Genomic DNA, 17,857 nt, shown 5'->3' with positions numbered 1-17,857 from the left:
GTTTAGAAAGTAAAGTGATAGGCAATTTAGTCAACAGACTGGGCTGATGAAGTAACAATCCAGGAAAGCTCTGGTGATGTGGGGAATGGTGGGGCACATATTCAGATGAATACAGATTACAGATGTAATTTTAAGACACAGAAAAACCACTTTAAAGAGAGGCTAAACTAGGTAACTAGGAAAGAGTGATCTGCAGTTTTCAGAATTGTAAGGCCTCAAGTAGATGATCCATAGAACTCCAAAGCTTTCTTTTGTGTAGTTTTGAAGAAAACCTGTGTACCAGATTATACAGACAAGCAAGCAGACAAAATTGGGGTGTATTTGGAATGTAGTTATTAAGCAAGCATTCAAAGTGTACCCCAGTTCATTATGTCAGTGATATACAAGATGGCTCATGCTTTGTCTTGATTTTGTTGCCTTGTTTTATTGTCCCCCAAAGGGTAAGTTGCTCTTGAGTTCTGTGAATTAAACTGAGTCTGTGTTAGGAAATGCACATAGCAGAGGATTAAAATTGTAGAGCTTATGCTATCAGTGCTGCCAGCCTCCAGTGTGGTTTGCATTTACATGCAGAGCAGAAATTTGGGCTGTCTTTTTGAACTGGTTCTCAAGCAGGTCACATGAACTTTTGCCCTAAGGGTGGATTGTCCTGGTAGAGAGATATACGTGTTTCATACTGCCTTAATCTACTTCATGTCTGTCAAACCAATTAAAGATGCTTTTGTGGCACTTACTACCTGTATAAAAGTCTTTCTAGTGTTTAAAATCCATCTGCAGTAAATGAAGCCACCTGTTAGAATCAAAGTGAAATAGCCTGGCACTCAAATTGGAGTAGAACAGACGGCTCCATCCAGTACGCTCAGTGCTGCTGACATGTAATATACTGACATGTCTGCAAGAAGACTTGTTTTGAAGTACTTCTGAGCAGTACTGGGTAATGAAACGAGACACTATCTTTTTAAAATGACTTCTGTGTCTTCTTTTTTTGGTACTGTTTTGCTAGTTTGAAGGAGCTCTTTTAGTCTCAAGGTGAAATTGAGGTTAACACTAAGTAGGGATTGGTGTCTCTGACTACCGCATTCTTACCAAAGGAATCTTTTTAGAATAACTGATGGTTCTGATCACCAGTGAGAGAGGATAAAAAATAAATAACACCGTTGTCTTCTATGCATTTTTGTGCATTCAGATCCAAACAAAATAACTAAAATGAGGCCAGAAATTAGTAGTAATTTTTTCCACAGCAAGATACCAATTTAAAATTAACACTTACATAGTTGGTAGTGTAGTTGAGATGTGTATAGAGCAGATGTTTCCCAAGAGCATGTACTGTTCTGTACTGTCTATAATTTTGCTTTGTGTTAAACTGTCCTGATTTGAAAAGCTTACTCAAACTGATTTCAAAAGTTGTCCTTTATGTAGACATTACATTGTAATTTGCTAATGCAATTATGCTCAGTGCTCTAAAGGGTCAAATAACTCCAAACTGAGAAGAGAGAATTACTGGAATGTATTATGTCAAGTGTTTTGTAGTTTAAAGAAAAGCAAAGCTGGAGTTGCTTCTGCACTACATATAAAACTATCTTCTCTGTACAAATGTGACTGTTCTTACTGCAAAACAAAAAGCTTTATTTACCACATTCACCAAGTGGAGAGTTCTTTGAAGCTCTTTCTCTTTACAAATGGTATTGGAGTTCATCCTCACCACCTAAGCTTTGATCAAAAATCTTCTTATATGGGCATTTCTCTGGAGCTGTGAATTAATTTGCATATTAATATTGTGACATAAAATAGCCTTTATTCTCTCTGTGTTTTAGCAACAGAGGTAGCCAGGACTGTCACTTGTGCACTGACCTGAGTTCAGTAATCTGCTCAGCATTCCACAGTAGTTCGGTACTTCTTGTGGAAACAGTAGCTCAGATTTGTTTGAGACCAATCTTCCTGTTCTTTGCTTGATTAATTTACACTCTTGGCTGAAAAAGGTGTTGGTTTAAATAGTGAGGCTTAGCAGGCAAAATGGCTTGCTTCTGGAGAACTTGGTCCCAGACAGAGAACAGAATTTGGGAAAATGGGAAAGGAGGCACATAAAGAACCTTAATCTTCTGCTAGATGTATATAGGTTGAGTGTAAAACTTCTTTTTTTTTTTTCTATTATAATTCAAAATTTCTTTCCATTCATTCTGCCCAATCCAATCCTCCTCAACCCCAACAGTGGCTGAACAAAACTCTTAAAAAAGCTTAAGTACATTTTATCTTGGAATATGTTTATGTTCTAGAATTAGTGGTGTTGAAGTCTTTCTACTTACTGTTCGGGTCTCTGCCAGCTGAACTCAGTGGCCTGTAGTGTTGTTGAATGGTGCTTTCCTCCACAGAAAGCAGTGTGAGGAGGTGACCCTGTGCTGGTTGTTTGATACCATGGCCGTGAGCTTAGAGGACCTGGAGGCTTAGACTGCTAAACAGAGCTCATTTCTCGGGAGGTGTGTTGTTTCACAATCAACACCTATCTGTAGGGGGTCCTTCTCTTTCCCTCACGTTCATTGCTTCTGCTGCTTTCAATTAGTCTTCTCCATTGAAGCTTCTCCACCTCATCCTGTACTACACTTTCATGATCCTTGAAAATGTGAGAAAAACAGTTTTTGTACTTCTCTGTGACTTGTGAGCAAAATGAGATTTTTCCTTAGACTGTTTTTTCTGGAAGTCTGTGTCAAAACCCATAATATTTTGCAGGTTCATCAATACAGAAGGTAAAATAAATGTGTCTTTCAAACTAGCAGTGTCTGGCAACATTAGCTATAAGCACTTTTAATATTCTGGTGGATTTGGGTTTGGATGTGTAGCCAACTCACTTCAGTCAGTAGTTTGGTAACTGCAATTGTGTTACTCTTGAGCTGTCAGTAATCCCTGCGTGTGTTTGTGTAGGCCCAAAGCGAGTACCCAGGCAGGGAGAACAACAAGGGTTCAGTAACAGAGGCACAGAGGGGAAACAGGACAAAACTGAATGGAGACCATCTTTCAGGGAATACCGTCCCTATGGAGCACAAAGACAAGTGGAATTCTCAGTGGAACGGTATGTATCCTGCAGAGAGAACTAAGGTCCCTCACAGAGGATATTAGTGTGCAGGTTTTTTGCAAGACTGCTTACTCCATGCCTGTAAGAGCTGTAGTTTCAGCTTCCTTGGGGGGTTGAATTGGTACAGTTTTGTTGAATGTTAGAAATATAAGGCAAAACTGAAAAATGTAAAGATCTGAAAATGTACCCCCTAGTCAGCAGCATATTTATAATGTTAGTTTCTAAGCTCACATACCAAGCTTTGCAGAACATGTATGAAGTTGCAAACTGGAATTTACTGCTTGGACAGTGAATGCATGTGGATTTTGCTTTCTTCATAAATACTAGAGGATGCCACTGAAAACCTTAATGCTTCAGAATGCGGCTGTTCTTACTTTATACCACAATAGATGATATTTAACAAGTTGTCTGAAATTTTTAGTAGTTGCATACAAATATGTGTTTGTAGATGGAGCTATTGCATGATAAAGTTGTGAAGATTTGACAGTTTTGTAATGTTTTCTTTAGTTTCTGTAATGTTTTCAGTGTTAATAACTGCTGATCTTTCTGTTTGTGTGCTGTAATAATTCCTCTAGAGCTCTGTTTATGTCCATTTTCAATGACAAAACCAAAACAGCTGTAGTGTGTGCTGTATGAAGATGCACTCTATAAATTGTGCTGTAGCTGTTATATGCTGATGTGTCCCATAGTTGCACAAACATAACAATATGATTTTTTTTTCTTCTTGTTAACTGTTCTATAAAAACAAAATCTGACTAATTACCTTCTTCTTAGACCAGTGGAAAGATTAGACTATGAAAGACCAATAAGAGGCCGTGGTGGGGGAAGAGGCAGAATGAGAGGTAGAGGAAGAGGTGGTGGATTAAATGGAAGTTTTGATGGGTTTGACCAAAGAAGAAAACGTGAACCTGAAAGACAAAGTGGGAATGATAAAACGTAAGTGTTCTGTATGCTGTTTCTTACTTGGTATACAAGAAATAACAGCACTGCAGTACTGTCTTTTAGGTATTCTGTTCTTTTCCATATCCAGGTTGGCTGGCAAAAAGTCAATACTGGTTTTAGTTTGAGGTCATAACAAAAGGAAAATCCTGTTAAACTCAACAGAATTGTTTTTTTCTCTAGAGATGTGAAAGGAGATGGCAAAAAGGGAGCTCGCAACTGTAGAACAATGAAAGATGATATGAGGTATGTCATATAGTTGTGCCCATCATAGATCATAATTTTTTGTGGCCTATGTTAGATCATCATTTTCATCAGTTTCCTGTCCATTTTGAGCTTTATAAGCATCATTTTCTATTATTGTTGTAATTAATGTAATTTTACATTTTTTTAATTTGGCTCCTTCATTGATGGTAAGATTAAATTGAAGCAAAGGCATGATGATGTTTGTTCACTTAAGACAGCCAGAATCTTTTGATTGGAGCTGAGTTGTCTTTTAATGGAAATAAGTTATTGCTTTTCTCAATAGTCAAGTAAATGGGACTCTGGTATTTAATGGAATTGTTCCAAAATGCTAATTCAAAGATTCAAACTCTGTTACTGGGCTTAAAGTCCAGTCTCTTTTCTGGAGTTTTATGGATAATTTCTAAATTGCAAAACTGTAGTACATTTCATTATGGTTCTGAAGGTAATATTGAGTTGACTGTACCATGGAAGTACATTTTAAAGTGCTAGAAAAATCAGTAGCATGTGATTAATGGCCGCTTTGAGGTAAAAAAAGTCAGGACTTTTTCATTCAGTTCTGTATATCTCTTAGGGGTACTGATTTCTGTTCAGATTTGTAAAACCTCACTGATTATGTTGGCCTTTATCTATTCTTTGTACCTAGTGATACATTGCTCTTTCTACTAGATTTTGTTCTCATGTACATCTAGAACTCTTTAACTGAAGGCTGGTAAAGGATGGAGGAAAAGCAGTGCCTTGAACTTATAGCAAATATATTTGGCCACATACATGTTCATTGAGAAATTTGTTTGAAAAATAAAATTTAATTTTAAAATAAAATACTAGTTTTAAAACTTAATGGATTCAGACAATCATGCTAAAAGTTTGAATAATATAGCCTTGATGTGTAATAATTTTTGGGTTATTCCAGATATTCCAGAATCTTCTGAAAGGCTTTATTAACTTTTCTCCCTCCTACAGAATTTCATATTAAGAGTAGGGTTAGGTACCCTGGCTTTTCAAAGGATCAGCTAGTTTAACGTTGTTCTGAAGTGATAGTACAAAACTAGCCAGCAGAAAACTATGTAGGATGTCAGGGAAGGCTTCATAAACTTACAAGGTATTTATTGGCCCTTACATATTTTCTTCATTGTTAAGGTTTGGGTTTTTTGGTTTTTTTTTCAGTTCAATAATATTAGAACTTATTACCAGTGTTTTCCTGTGATGTGGTAGAAGTGACATAAAATTAAAGCTGTCTGAATGATTCTAAAAACATGTCTGTATTCTAATTGTGCTCATCATGTATTGAAGCTAAAAGATGTTCATTTTAAATATGTATGCCGCTACTGGAATGAAAATAAGTTCTTGCTGTCATTTGACAGTGAATAAAAGTCCATGTTACAGAAAATACAAACTTTAATTTTTTAAAAGAAACAAAAAGGCAACCCCAAAAGTTAGTGTTATACTGACAACTAATACTAATCATGATTAGTATTCATGATTAAATTATTTCATCTTCATGCATGTTTGTTTTTTTTTTAATGAAATAGGGTTTTTTTTCCCAATATTCCCAAAATATACTCATTTTGTTAGTTGCTCAACTAGTCATTTAGTATATCTTTCTGATTATTATCAAAGAGTTCTCCTTTTTTTTTTTTTTCCTTACCAAGGAATTCTGGTAAAAGAAGTAATGTATTGATTTGGTTTTTTTTCCAGTGTGACTCATGAAGACTATGCTTTTGTTTTGGTATTGTGCATCTGTTTTGTTTTGGTTTGTTTGCTTACTGTTTTAGTGGGAAGGGACAGACTGCATCTATGGAGGAGACCGTGGAAACTCCTGAACAGCCAGGGACATCTGAAGGAGACCCTCTGAGCAAGTACAAGTCTGACAAATATTTTCTTTCTAAATGCAAAGGGAACAATTAACTCTTACTGATGTACTTGTATTGAGGGGCACACTTGAAATGTGAACGGTGAAGTTTTGCTAGTGCACATATTTAAAAATAGAAAAGCTTTGTTTTGTATTTGTGAGTATGGAAAATATGTCCCTAGTTCTAACTAAAGCTTGATTTATACAGTTGGAGACTGCATTTAGTTGTACAGTGATGCTTAACTTACTAAGATTTGGTGATAATTTACCTTTTTAACCCATCTAATTTGCAGAAACTACCATGCTTTTTGTTCTCTGACAACAGGTATTCGAGATGCCCCTGCAATTGTCCAAACACATTTAAAATACACTGAGCTACTCTGAAGTTCGTATTCACCAATCACTAATATCATGCAGATATCATCTATTCTTGAGAGGCCATGGTAGAACTTTGATAAAATTTCTGGAAATACAGTGAGCCTTAGAATAAGAAAACTGAGAGAGAAATGTGCCCATTGTCTTGTGGCTTTCATTCTAATCAGTGTCACAGCAGCTAAATGAACACTGGCTTAAGAAAAATAACTGGACAGTCTTGTCTAAGTAAAAGATTGAAAGAATAAAGAGCATGTGGTGCTTATCTCCTAATGAGTGAAAGATGGTCAGTGCAGTATGTCAACCTATTCTGTTGCTGTGAAGCCTTTTCTACTTCATGGAGTAGTTTCTGATATTAGTGATATGTGCTCATTTATTAATTATAAAGCTAACTAGATGACAAAACCTGTTTTATATGTTGAGGTTGTTTAACCCTGTAAGATGTTCGGTTAATATAACTTTGATTCTTTTAATTTTAAAGTAGGTTTTAATATATGGATAAAGGTGTATACACATGGGGAAATCTGTCTTTAAATGACTTATGATTGAAAAAAATGTTTCTAGGCTAACTTAAATCAAATGGGCACTGTAGGTACACTGGCAAAAATACACTGTATTAGCTAAATATGAAAGCAATTACTCAGCTCTTTTAAAATTTTGGTTTTGTCTGTTGCTGGTACCTTTGTTTGTTTCATGCTTGTACTTGTTTCTTTGTGCTTTTCTTACTACTTTTCTACTACTTTCATTGTAGTCCCAATATCTCTTCATTGTAGAGCTTAAGGCATGAGAAGTGTACACAGTGGAAAAGGCCTCTGGCAGATTTTGCTAGTTATCTTTAACTCTTTCATCTTTCTTAGAGGTTCTTAGGTATTCAGTCAGACTGGGAGCTTTTCTGGAGATTTTACTCCTGTTTGTTTTTTTTTTTTAAAGATTAATTTAGGCATAGTCCACTGAAATTCAAATTATTCAAGAAAGCAAGTAATCTACAAGCACAAAATTCTGCACTGTGTACTCCTTTCAGGGCGATGAATACTGTCCTGAAGGCTTACAAATCTATATACAAAACATGAGTTACATAAATCTCCCTGCACTTACCTTTTGGGGGATGTCAGCTTGGTGACCCTAGATATTTTAAAACAGGAGGTACAGTGTGAATAGTGCCTCAGTCGTTAGGGATGGTTGTATGGCATACACCTTAACAAGATGGATTGTTGTTGTTTTAATGTTTAGAAGCAAAAGCTGGTAGGATATGGTGTTCAGGCTTCTGGATGTATTTAAAAGTCTTGCTTAGGTTGCCCCTGCTGTCCAGATAACACAAATCAGGCTACCTTCTGCCTTTGCTACAGCCTCAGTATTATACAGGGTTGTGTGTTTGCTTGGGCTGCTGCTAGGGTCATTCTCATTTTGACAGTAAATGCAGTGACTGCAAGGAAGCGATTTCTTTTCTGCTGCTTTATTGCAGTTGTGTGCTTGCATTGAGAAAGAGATTGAAGATTTGGGTTTGCTTCATCTCTCATTCTTTTTCTAGTCTTAAGTGTTTCCATTTAAAATTACAAGTAAAAAAATTTACTCTTGGAAGTTGGGAATAACCTGTCTGCATGAAGATGGTGTGTAGCTTTCTGATGTGGTACTGGCTAATTTCCATGCAACTCTGGAAAAGAGGTTCTGTGGGCTTCTGTGACTTATGGGTTCTTGCCTTTAAAGACTCTGTTTTGCCATTCCTGAGTTTCTATTTGCAGAGTATTGCAGGATAAGAATTTCTTTAATACTTGTATGATATAAGTCAAGGTGTTTTTTCCCATATCCTCAAATCTTCTTGAGTCAGTGCAGAATCCAACAGTGTTTATCTCTATCATCCCTAACTGCACACTAATATCGGGGGTTTTTTTGGCTGCAAGAGCAAAACCTAACCTTGACCCTGTATAAAATACACAGGTAGTGCTGAAGTATAAACTTTACTCAAAACTGCTTTTGGTTGAACCTTACTTCACAGTTCAAACAATATAACACACTTGTGTTGAACAATTCAAATTAGAGTTTTTTGTTTTATTCAGTACAACACATGGGCTAATCAATTCCTGTTTCTAAAGGTATTTGCAGAGCTTGTATTCAATCTTGTGAGGGTTTTTTTACATTTTTTTCTCACATGATAGTTTTCCTTTTTGGTGGAGCTATTTATCATATTGGTTATGTAATAGGAAGCTTTAACAATTTATCTTCAAGGTGTTTTAGCTATTTATCTCATTTGTTTATTTGTTTTATTGTTGGTTGTTGTTGTTGTTGTTTAATGGTGGCATAAATCTGTTAATAGATCAGGTCAGAGCTTCCTAAGTACTTGATTTAGTGTTTTTCTTCCATAGTAAGTTTGTACAATTGTGGTTTGGTCTTACCTTATTTAACTTTAAATTCTTCTATAGCTGGTGATAATGCTCTTGTAAATAATGTTTAGTGGTAAAGCTGCTTGTCATTGACTTCTTGATAAAAGCTGGCTAAGCATTTGCTTTGTGCAGCTGAATAATACAAAAACTGATCTGAGAGAGACCTGCTGTCATTATTTTTAATATGAAAATAATAGGTGGATAGCTGAGCTAAATGGCATTCCTTTCCATTTACTTTCCTTCTGGTAAAAAGCAAAGGTATTTTGTTTTACTCTATGCACATTAATCAAGGCATAGTTAAAGGGTTATTGTCATCCACTGGAGACAATGAAGCAGTAGGAACCATTACTGAAGGCTCTCATTTAGTGATTTGGTAGGACTTTTAATTGTAAATTCAGTTTGTTAATGTCCAGAGATTGTGCTTAGTTGTCTGGCAGTATTTTGTAAGCATGACTGCTGGTGTGCCAAAGAGCTTATTAATTTGATTAAGGAAAACGCACACCAAGCAGTTACTAAAAATGAATTACATTGGAAGGTAGAAAGTAATATACAGAATGCACTTCCATTCTGGCTTGGTGCCCAAAATAACTTGCTGCAATTAAGTTTTTGTCCAAAATGTGATATGCAGGGTTTTATTGGTGTGCTTCACTTGCAGGTGTATCCCTTTGGGAGTCTTGACATCCTAAAACAAATTTGTACTGCTAATAACCTAGCAATTAAAACCATCCTTTGGAGTAAAAACCAAAACCATACTTTGTAGTTTAATAAACCAAATATTTGCAGTGTAAATTTGCAAGTATTTTCTTTGGAACTGGCAAGTGGCTGGTTTTGATGTGTGTGTACTTTTCAAAGCAATAGCTCTGTTTGCTTTTTGTGAGATCAAGTTGCTGTGGGGTCAAATGTCCTCGTGTTATCTTATGATCATAGCGATTTAGACCTGGAAGGGGTCTTTTGGGCCCAAGGCATGACCGATTTTAATTGTTGCTCTGATACCTGTCCAGTTGATTTTAATGTACTCTGCTAATGGAGATTTCAATGTCCCCTGATGGTCTTTCTAATACTTAGAAAAGTAGAAGCTGCTATGTTAGGTTTTTTTCTCCCGATGTCTTGCCTTAATGTCGTGGATATGCAAAAGTTTTTTAGCATTACGTATGCTTCCTTTGCACATCTTTAAAGGCTTCCCATTGTACATCATGTGTTTTAGACTTGTGTCTTGCAGTACTGTTGTGGCCTTCTCACCTGTTCCCATGTAGAAGACATTATTCATTTGAGATGTTGTTCCACCCTACCAGCAATAACATCTGTTCCAAATAAAACTGTTGATGTGGCTCCTTATCATACATATTATGTTGTTGAAGAGGGAACAGATTCTGGAGTGCAGGAGTGAAGTGCTCCTGCACAGTCCAGGGAGTTAAGGTCCTTCCTTCAGAGCTTCTGCCTTGTTAGTGGTTCTTTCTGTGTTTGGTGGCTGATACTTTTGCCTGAGTGTTACATATTTTTAATATGTTCTTGGGACTTTGTCATGATTGTTGTTTTAGTTGCTTGTCTTCAAATCACTGGGTCACTTTAGTATCTAGTACCACTGAATCAGAAGCCATTCAGTATTCTTGAATACTTGCACTATTTCCCTTCTTTTGTGCAATCTTTGTGCCACAGAAAATGCAATGAATATTATTTTACACTGGTAAACTACAATTCACATTCTTGGCTTTCTTTTGCAAATTGAAATACTGATAACTAGTTCTCAAGTACTTTTTGCTATCAGTTCTGCATCTTTCTGTATCTCTTGCCAAGGACTGAAACATGTAATGTGGTGAAAGGTTTGTGGGAGAGGAGGAAAAAAGACTTCCAAAGTTCAGATATGCAATTTACTGAGATAGTGGCTTAGGAAAAAATTAAATCAGTTTAATAGGGACACTTTTATTAGTTATGTTTCTCTTTAATTCCTCTCAGTGTTTATTACTAGTCTTGTTTTTCTAACTCTTATTCCCAAAACGGAAGCCTCAGATAATTGATCAAAAGTTATTTGGCCTCTTACTCTTGAGAACAACAGATTGAAATGTTTTTGCTGCTATGTGTTCTTAGCACTCTTACTGATGTAACAGTATCTGTTGGTGTCTTTCCAGAAGTAGCTGCATCTTTCACCAGTATCCTTTTGATGAAACTCAGTAAATTATTTTTTCCCTAACAGTCCTTCTGTCATCATGAGAGGGGAACTACAGGCTGCTTACCCGTCTTTTAACCTTGAATTTCTTGTTGATAAAGCTGGAATTTTCAAAACAACAGGGTGTAAAGGCATGTCAGAGGGGTAGGCATGTAGTGCAGGACTTCTGTATTTGTTATTCTTCTGTGAAGTGAATTTAGAACTAACTTGTGTTAATCCTAGAACTAAAATTATGGGCTGCTTTTGTGTTCAGTTCTGCTTCTCCCATTCACATGCTGGGTGTTTAGAGAAATACTGTCTAATTTTGACTGGCAAGAAATATGAATGCTTTGGTGCAGAATCAGGTAAGAAGGACTAGGCCTGTTCCTATATAGGCTAGTTCTTTAATGTACAGTCCCAAAAAATGTGTGTATTCCAGTCGGTTGCTTGTACAACTTTGAAAACAAAATACACACAGTCACTGATTGTCATTTGACTCTGCATCTTTCCATGATAAAAAAGTTCCAACTTGCACCTAATAAACTGTATATTTACATTGGGGAAATTATAATTTTTTGGTAGGACTGTGGAACTATGACTGAATGTGGAAAACCAAATCCATCATTCTCCCACAAGACAGGTTCTAATGAAGGGGCTTTCTAGAAAAGTCATTGTTAGGGAAATACTTAGTCAAGTCCAACTGCTATTGTAACACATAAGAGTTTTCTGTGTAAAGAGAAATGGTTTCTTAAGTGTCTTGGAGTAATCAGTGTGGGCTTTCCTGTACAAGTCATGGTGTTTGACTTGTTTATGCAGCAGATGCGGTGGTGCAGGAAGTTGTGCTCTCTCTGTATGTGATGCTGGTTAGTAGGTAATGGCTTTCTGTAGGTGTCATTAAATGTACACCTGTAGTATTCTAAAAGCTGCTGTCCTGGGCAGGCCTGTCGTGATCAGCAGCAGAAAAGTGGCAGAAGAGTACTCAAGCATGGTCAGTGGAAGAGAAGGTTTTTTTTTTCCCTTATATATCTTGTCTTATCTCTGTGTCTTACAGACATAAAACCCTCCATCTTTACAGTTCAAAAATATGCAAGGCAGCCTCTGATGTATTCCATATGCTTTTCTAGAACATATCATTAATGTACGACAAATGATAATTTGACTAGGATTAATCTGGTTTTGCTAAGTGATAAATACTGTCTGCTTGTCTGTTGCTACATCTGACAAAAAAAATCAAGGAAGCATCTTGTGAAATTGTTAACAAAGGAAATGTTAATCTGTAACATCCCATGGTGTGATCATCATATGGTGATCATTTTTGATGACTGAAAGCTACACTAAAACATGAATTCAGCTCATTTTGTCATTGTGCAGTACAAGGCAATGAAACCATGCAATTGGGGTGTTTAAAAACTGCTCTGTGGTTTGTGTTTTTTTGTCGGGTTTTTTTTTGTCGGGTTTTTTGGTTTTTTTTTTGTTGGGTTTTTTTTTGGTTGGGTGTTTTTTTTTTTTGTTTTTGTTTTGTTTTTTTTTTTTTTTTTTCCTGTGGCTCTATTTACTATGGGTAGATCCACTATTAAACTGTAGGGTTAAGAATATGCCAGAGCAAAAGGCAGAATGATTTTGTCTAGAATCTAAGTGCTTGAATGCAGGATGAGACTAGAAAAGTACAAATACAGGAAGCTGCAGACAGCATTTGTTCATATGACTAATTTCAAAGAGTACATAAATATATACTCTTAGCTACATTGATATAAAACTATCACATGAAGTTACTGTGAGGAGTAAATGAAATTGACAATTTGGTGAGAAACATTCTAAATGTTTTGTTTAGTATCTTTACTTTGGAGATAAAATAAGTGTGCTTGTTTATCCTGGAATGTTGCAAGCTAATGTTTTTTACTCTATAACTGTAAACTTCTAGAGCTGCTGAAGGAGAGCCAATGGAAGAAGTGGTTCAAGAAATGACATTGGATGAGTGGAAAAATCTTCAGCAACGGAATCGACCAAAGCCTGAATTCAACATCCGGAAACCAGAATCCACTGTTCCTTCCAAAGCAGTGGTGATTCACAAGTCAAAATATAGTGACGATGTAAGCACTGCCTCAGGAATTCTGTAAACCTTCCTTTATGCCCAGGCATAGGAAACCATCTCTATTTTTTTTCTACTAGCTTTAGTATAATCTGAATAGGCAAGAAAACAGTACCTAAGCTTTATCACTGCAACAACATGTGCCCCAAAACTGCCCCAAAACTTAAATTGTGTGTTCAATTTTTTTTGTCTCACATCATCGCCCCTTTTCTCTGTGCAAACATGTAATATATCAAGTTGTTCTACCTTATGGCTCAGCTGCTGCCGCCTGTATAGATCTCTAGTAATGCTGCGAGAAAAACTTGGTTTATGAAACTTGGTATACTATACTAACTTCTTTTCCTCAGTTTGCATCCCATTTAGCTTACTTGCCAGTGTGCACTTGTATGTACCTTATTGTGCACTTGAAAATATGAATTTTGGATTTTTAGGGTGTGGTTTTTTGGGTCCTGCTTCTTAGAACTAACCCTGGAGAGCTTGTGATGCCGTAGTGTGCACCCCTCCCAATTTCCTCTAAATTTTACTCTGTAATATTATTTAGATTGAAATTCCATGGAGAACTGAAAAAATTCCATGGAGAGAGGCAAAGCTTCTTTCCGATTCTAGTTTACTTAGATTTCAGGTTTTTGGGGGTCACAGAAGTATGTGCATACATTCTAGCATGACGGAATTTTGATCCTTGAAGTCAACATGCATTTATGAATATGTACTTTTTCTCTAGTTTTAGTATTAACATCAAAACTTGCTTAATCACTTTAGATCACTGAGTCTGCCTTTTTAGTGAGACTTTGTAGGTCAGAGTTGTTATTATCCCTTCTTTCTTTTCTAAGAGGTAGTGGTAGGGGTGGGGAGAGTACCTTCTACAAACTTCGAAGAGAGTGGTATGTGAATAGTACATACAAGTTTCTGTTTCTTTTGCCTGTACAGTTTCTGTTCTGGTAATATCAAGAGACCTTGTTAAAGTGAACATACACTTTATCATTACTACAGTCCCCATTAGTTATGCTGGGCAATAGTCTGACATGCACTAGCTATTAGGAACACACAGTTAAAACCAGAGTAATCTCATTGCTGCAGGCATGTAGAATACATTGATTAAGTAGGTTTGGTATGGCCTTTTATCCATTCCTTGGACATAACTTGTAGGAGTCAGTAGCTTAGGTCTCTAGTCTCTTTGAAAACCTCCTAGATTTATATTTCTGACAAACCCCTTCAGTATTATGGAGTTGGTACGGGTGCTTTTGTTACCAGGAATCTCTGAGCCAACAAAGAACTATTCCAGGCATCTGGGAAGCTTCAATTACCTCATCTGTGTTAAAATCCTGTGCAAGTTAAGGCCTGTCTTCTACTCCAGATGCTATCTTGGTTCATCGGCTGCTTAGCCTATAATATAAGTGTGCCTGTGTATCTGGGAGGGGAGAAGCTGATACACGGAAAGCTGTAGACTTTAACCAGATCTTCTCTTTAGCTGCAAAAAGAAGACTTCGAAGATAATTCTCATGTCTTTCGAAAATCAGTGAATGATATAACTTCTCAGCTGGATATTAATTTTGGGAGTCTTCCTCGCCCTGGCCGTGGGTCAAGAGGGGCACGAGGTGGTCGTGGCAGAAGACCTGAAGAGACAGGACCTCGACCAGAAGTAGTGGTAATGGATTTTATGGTGGTGGTATTGTTGTTCATTTGGGGTTTTTTGTTTGTTTGGTCGGGTTTTTTTTCTGTTGTTGATGGTGTTTGTGTGTGTCCTGCCCCTTTTTGTGTGGAATTTTGATTTCTGTAGTGACAGACTTGTTTTTAATTCCTGTCTCGTAGTATGTTGTCCTGCATATTGAGTTCCTGGCCCATATTATGTTACTTGAAATTAAATGCTAATTCAGGCTCCCAACTCTTAACACATACATTTCAAAAGGTCTGATTACTAGATGCTCTAATGGTAACTAGAGGAAAAGATGCAATTAATTTTGATATAAATTGGGAAGTAATTAAAATAACTAAAGGCTTGTATCTCTGAGAAAAAATTCTGTGATACAGTAATATTTTGTTTACTAACAGTGAGATCAGTAAATCTGTGATCCTACAGGACGATTCATGTGTTCAATATAACCATTATAAGACATTTCCACTTACCTTTTCCTTTGGAATAAAAAAAGCATTTGTACACTGGAAAATGGCATCTTTATTCTTCATACTAACAGAACCTTTACTGTGACTAAAATGCTTTAAGACCAGGAACTTTCAGAATAATATGGAAGTGTTGATGTATTTGTTTCATCTGGAAGAAAAAGGTTCTTTATGGTAACAGATCGAGATTAAAACGACAACCCAATATGTTCAGTAGTTCTAGAATGTAAAAATATAGTTATGCTGCTTCTAAAAATAGGCTGTATTCTTTTTGAGACTGCTTTAATTTTTCTTCATTCAGTGCTGCAGAACTTGTGACCTTCTGGTCCTCTCCAGGAAGCGTTATAAAAACATTCACACTGAAAAGAGACTACAGTAGTCAGAAGTTCTGAGATAAAAGCCTTGTGATAGTGATGGATACAATTTGAGTAGAAGTAGCCTTTAGTAGGAGTAGCATTTGAGTAGAAGAATGAACTCTTTTGAGGGTAAAATACATATACATAGCTGTCAGAGACTTTTGAAATGCATTCATTTTTAAAAGACCTCTTTTCTTCCATTCTAGGTGCAGCTTGTTGCTCCAAATCCTGATGATCCTGAGGATTTTCCGGCATTAGCTTGAAGGCCCATCGTGAATGGTGGTATCTCAAAGTTGCTTTGTAACTGTGAAGAGACCAGTTCTATGCTGGTGTGAATTAAGGAAGCCAGTTTCCTTCTGGAAAGTTGTTTGGGTGTTTGGTGTGGAATGATTGCAGCTGTCTGCTAATAGAGTTGGGTTCTGGAAATATGGGTGGACTGGGATCCTGTCACAGGCTCCAATGTCTGCCTCCATTCATGAAACCTATGGGAAAGCTTTCAGTACTTCCCTACTAGGCTTCAAGTGAAGAGTGTTTAAAAATGTATATATAGAGATTATATCAAGTTCTCCATGACACTATGGTGAAATGTAAACTGTACAACACAATCCACAATTGGGACTCAATTTCACTGTACATTTGAAAGTTGTTCCCTTTAGGTGAAGTGTATATTTCAGACAGTTGCAAGTTGCAGTTCTTCAGAGTTTCACAAATAAAGAAAAGTGCACATTGGTTTGGGTTTGAGGTATTATTTTAAGAAGTCAGAGTGTTAGGTGGAAGCTTTTGCTATTTGGATGTAGTCTGGGGGGAAAAAAAGTGGGGGGAAAAAACCCAAACCCTAAACAGCAATCTGTACTCACCAAAAAATGTGAACATCTATCTAAATGGAAGTGATCTTTAAAAATCAAGGCAGCATAGGTGCTTTGAATTGACACCTAACCCTAAGTCCTACTTAAGCCACAAGATACAGTCTGCAATTACTTTGAAGATTAGATTAAATAATTTTAATCTAAAAACAGAGCTAAATTATTAAGGAAGCTTTTAATTTTAGCAGGAGCAACTACAAACTAAAATGTTAAATGCCTTACCAAGAAGTTTGTGATGCTGGGGATGAGGTGCAATGTTCTTTCATTGCAGCTTTAACATACTTGAGCCAGATTTTCTGTTCCCTGTCCAAGGGGACACTGAGAGCCATTCTGGGGGATATGAGAGAAACAAGAAAATGGTGCCAGAGGTGATGACAGAAAGAAATGAGAGAACAAGCACACTGGACATTTTTGACATTGAGCTGTCAGCCTCACAGGAGTCTTCAAATGCCTGCTCAACTTGAACACGTTCTTTAAATTTACTGGGAAAGCAGATGACTATAAACCTTTCATGTTTTCCAGTTCTGTGCCTCACTTCTAAGCAGTCTCCTTTGAGAGTAAATAGTGGATGAAGCTTAGAAGAAAAAAAGTTTTTCTTTGGAGTAAGCTGTAAGAGTACTCAAAATCATTAAAAGACTTTTTGACTGATAAGACTTTACTCAAATAGGTTGTAGTCATCCTACAAAGACTCTTTTCTGTATGCTCCAAAGAGATTGTCTGCAGACTAGTTAAGCCCAAAGGAATTTTTTTTGCATTGTTAAATTACTTACATGACAACATGCTATAACATGAGATTTTTTTTACTCTGCAAGAAGTTCATCGTAGTGGCATAGAGATGCTCTGACTTGCAGTAGGAAGAATGAGCAAAAGCCAAGTGTTGGTGTTAGAGGAACCCATGCTGCTATTTGAGTAACTGAACGGGATGAAATAATGCACACCTCCTTCACTTTGTAGTCACAAGGTGTTACTTGAAATCACTGCAGTTTAAGATTTACCTGATGCTGCCCTTTTTACAGCTGTTGTTTGTTTCTGCCAAAATTGGCAATTTAATTGGTGTGGAATATAAGTGATTTTGTCTGTGGGTTTGAAAATATTGTTGGAATATTTTGCTTGTTCTTCCCTTCTTATTCCCATTTTCCCATTGAATTTGTATTTATATTTTTACTTGCTGGGGTGAGTGTATGCATAGAGATGTGGAGAACTTCTTTGCAGGGCTTCCTTCTATTTCTTGCCATGTTTTGAATGTAGCCTTCTCTTCTACTGACCTATTTTTGCTAAGCAAAGTGTTCATTTACCTATAACTAACCCTCCCTTTTCTACTAAAAATTAAATGTTTGCTGTGCTGTGCTACTGGGCTCAATCTGCTGTGATGCAATCACAGTTTAGTTCTGACTGTTCTCTGAGAAGGCTGAGGGAATTGTTTTATTTTTCAGTCTCCTT

The 17,857-nt window shown here is 36.7% G+C and overlaps 1 protein-coding gene across 2 annotated transcripts in view; it reads left to right on the top strand.

Annotated features, from left to right (window-relative positions):
- Positions 1-16,283, top strand: part of HABP4 (hyaluronan binding protein 4) — a 25,283-nt gene extending 9,000 nt beyond the window's left edge. Inside the window, exons 2-8 of one of the 2 annotated variants that reach the window (XM_059836702.1) lie at positions 2,914-3,061; positions 3,839-4,000; positions 4,187-4,249; positions 6,022-6,111; positions 12,913-13,081; positions 14,549-14,725; positions 15,761-16,283. In XM_059836702.1, the coding sequence (XP_059692685.1) occupies positions 2,914-3,061; positions 3,839-4,000; positions 4,187-4,249; positions 6,022-6,111; positions 12,913-13,081; positions 14,549-14,725; positions 15,761-15,817 (866 nt within the window). In that variant the 3' untranslated portion in view covers positions 15,818-16,283. The remainder of the gene's footprint in view (positions 1-2,913; positions 3,062-3,838; positions 4,001-4,186; positions 4,250-6,021; positions 6,112-12,912; positions 13,082-14,548; positions 14,726-15,760) is intronic. The other variant, XM_059836703.1, reaches the window with a different exon arrangement.
- The last annotated feature ends 1,574 nt before the right edge of the window (positions 16,284-17,857 follow it).

The sequence above is a fragment of the Haemorhous mexicanus genome, chromosome Z (assembly GCF_027477595.1).
Source record: "Haemorhous mexicanus isolate bHaeMex1 chromosome Z, bHaeMex1.pri, whole genome shotgun sequence".
NCBI classification, from domain to species: domain Eukaryota; kingdom Metazoa; phylum Chordata; class Aves; order Passeriformes; family Fringillidae; genus Haemorhous; species Haemorhous mexicanus.
The sequence above is the reverse complement of the archived record's forward strand: the minus strand, read 5'-3'. Positions and strand labels throughout refer to the sequence as shown.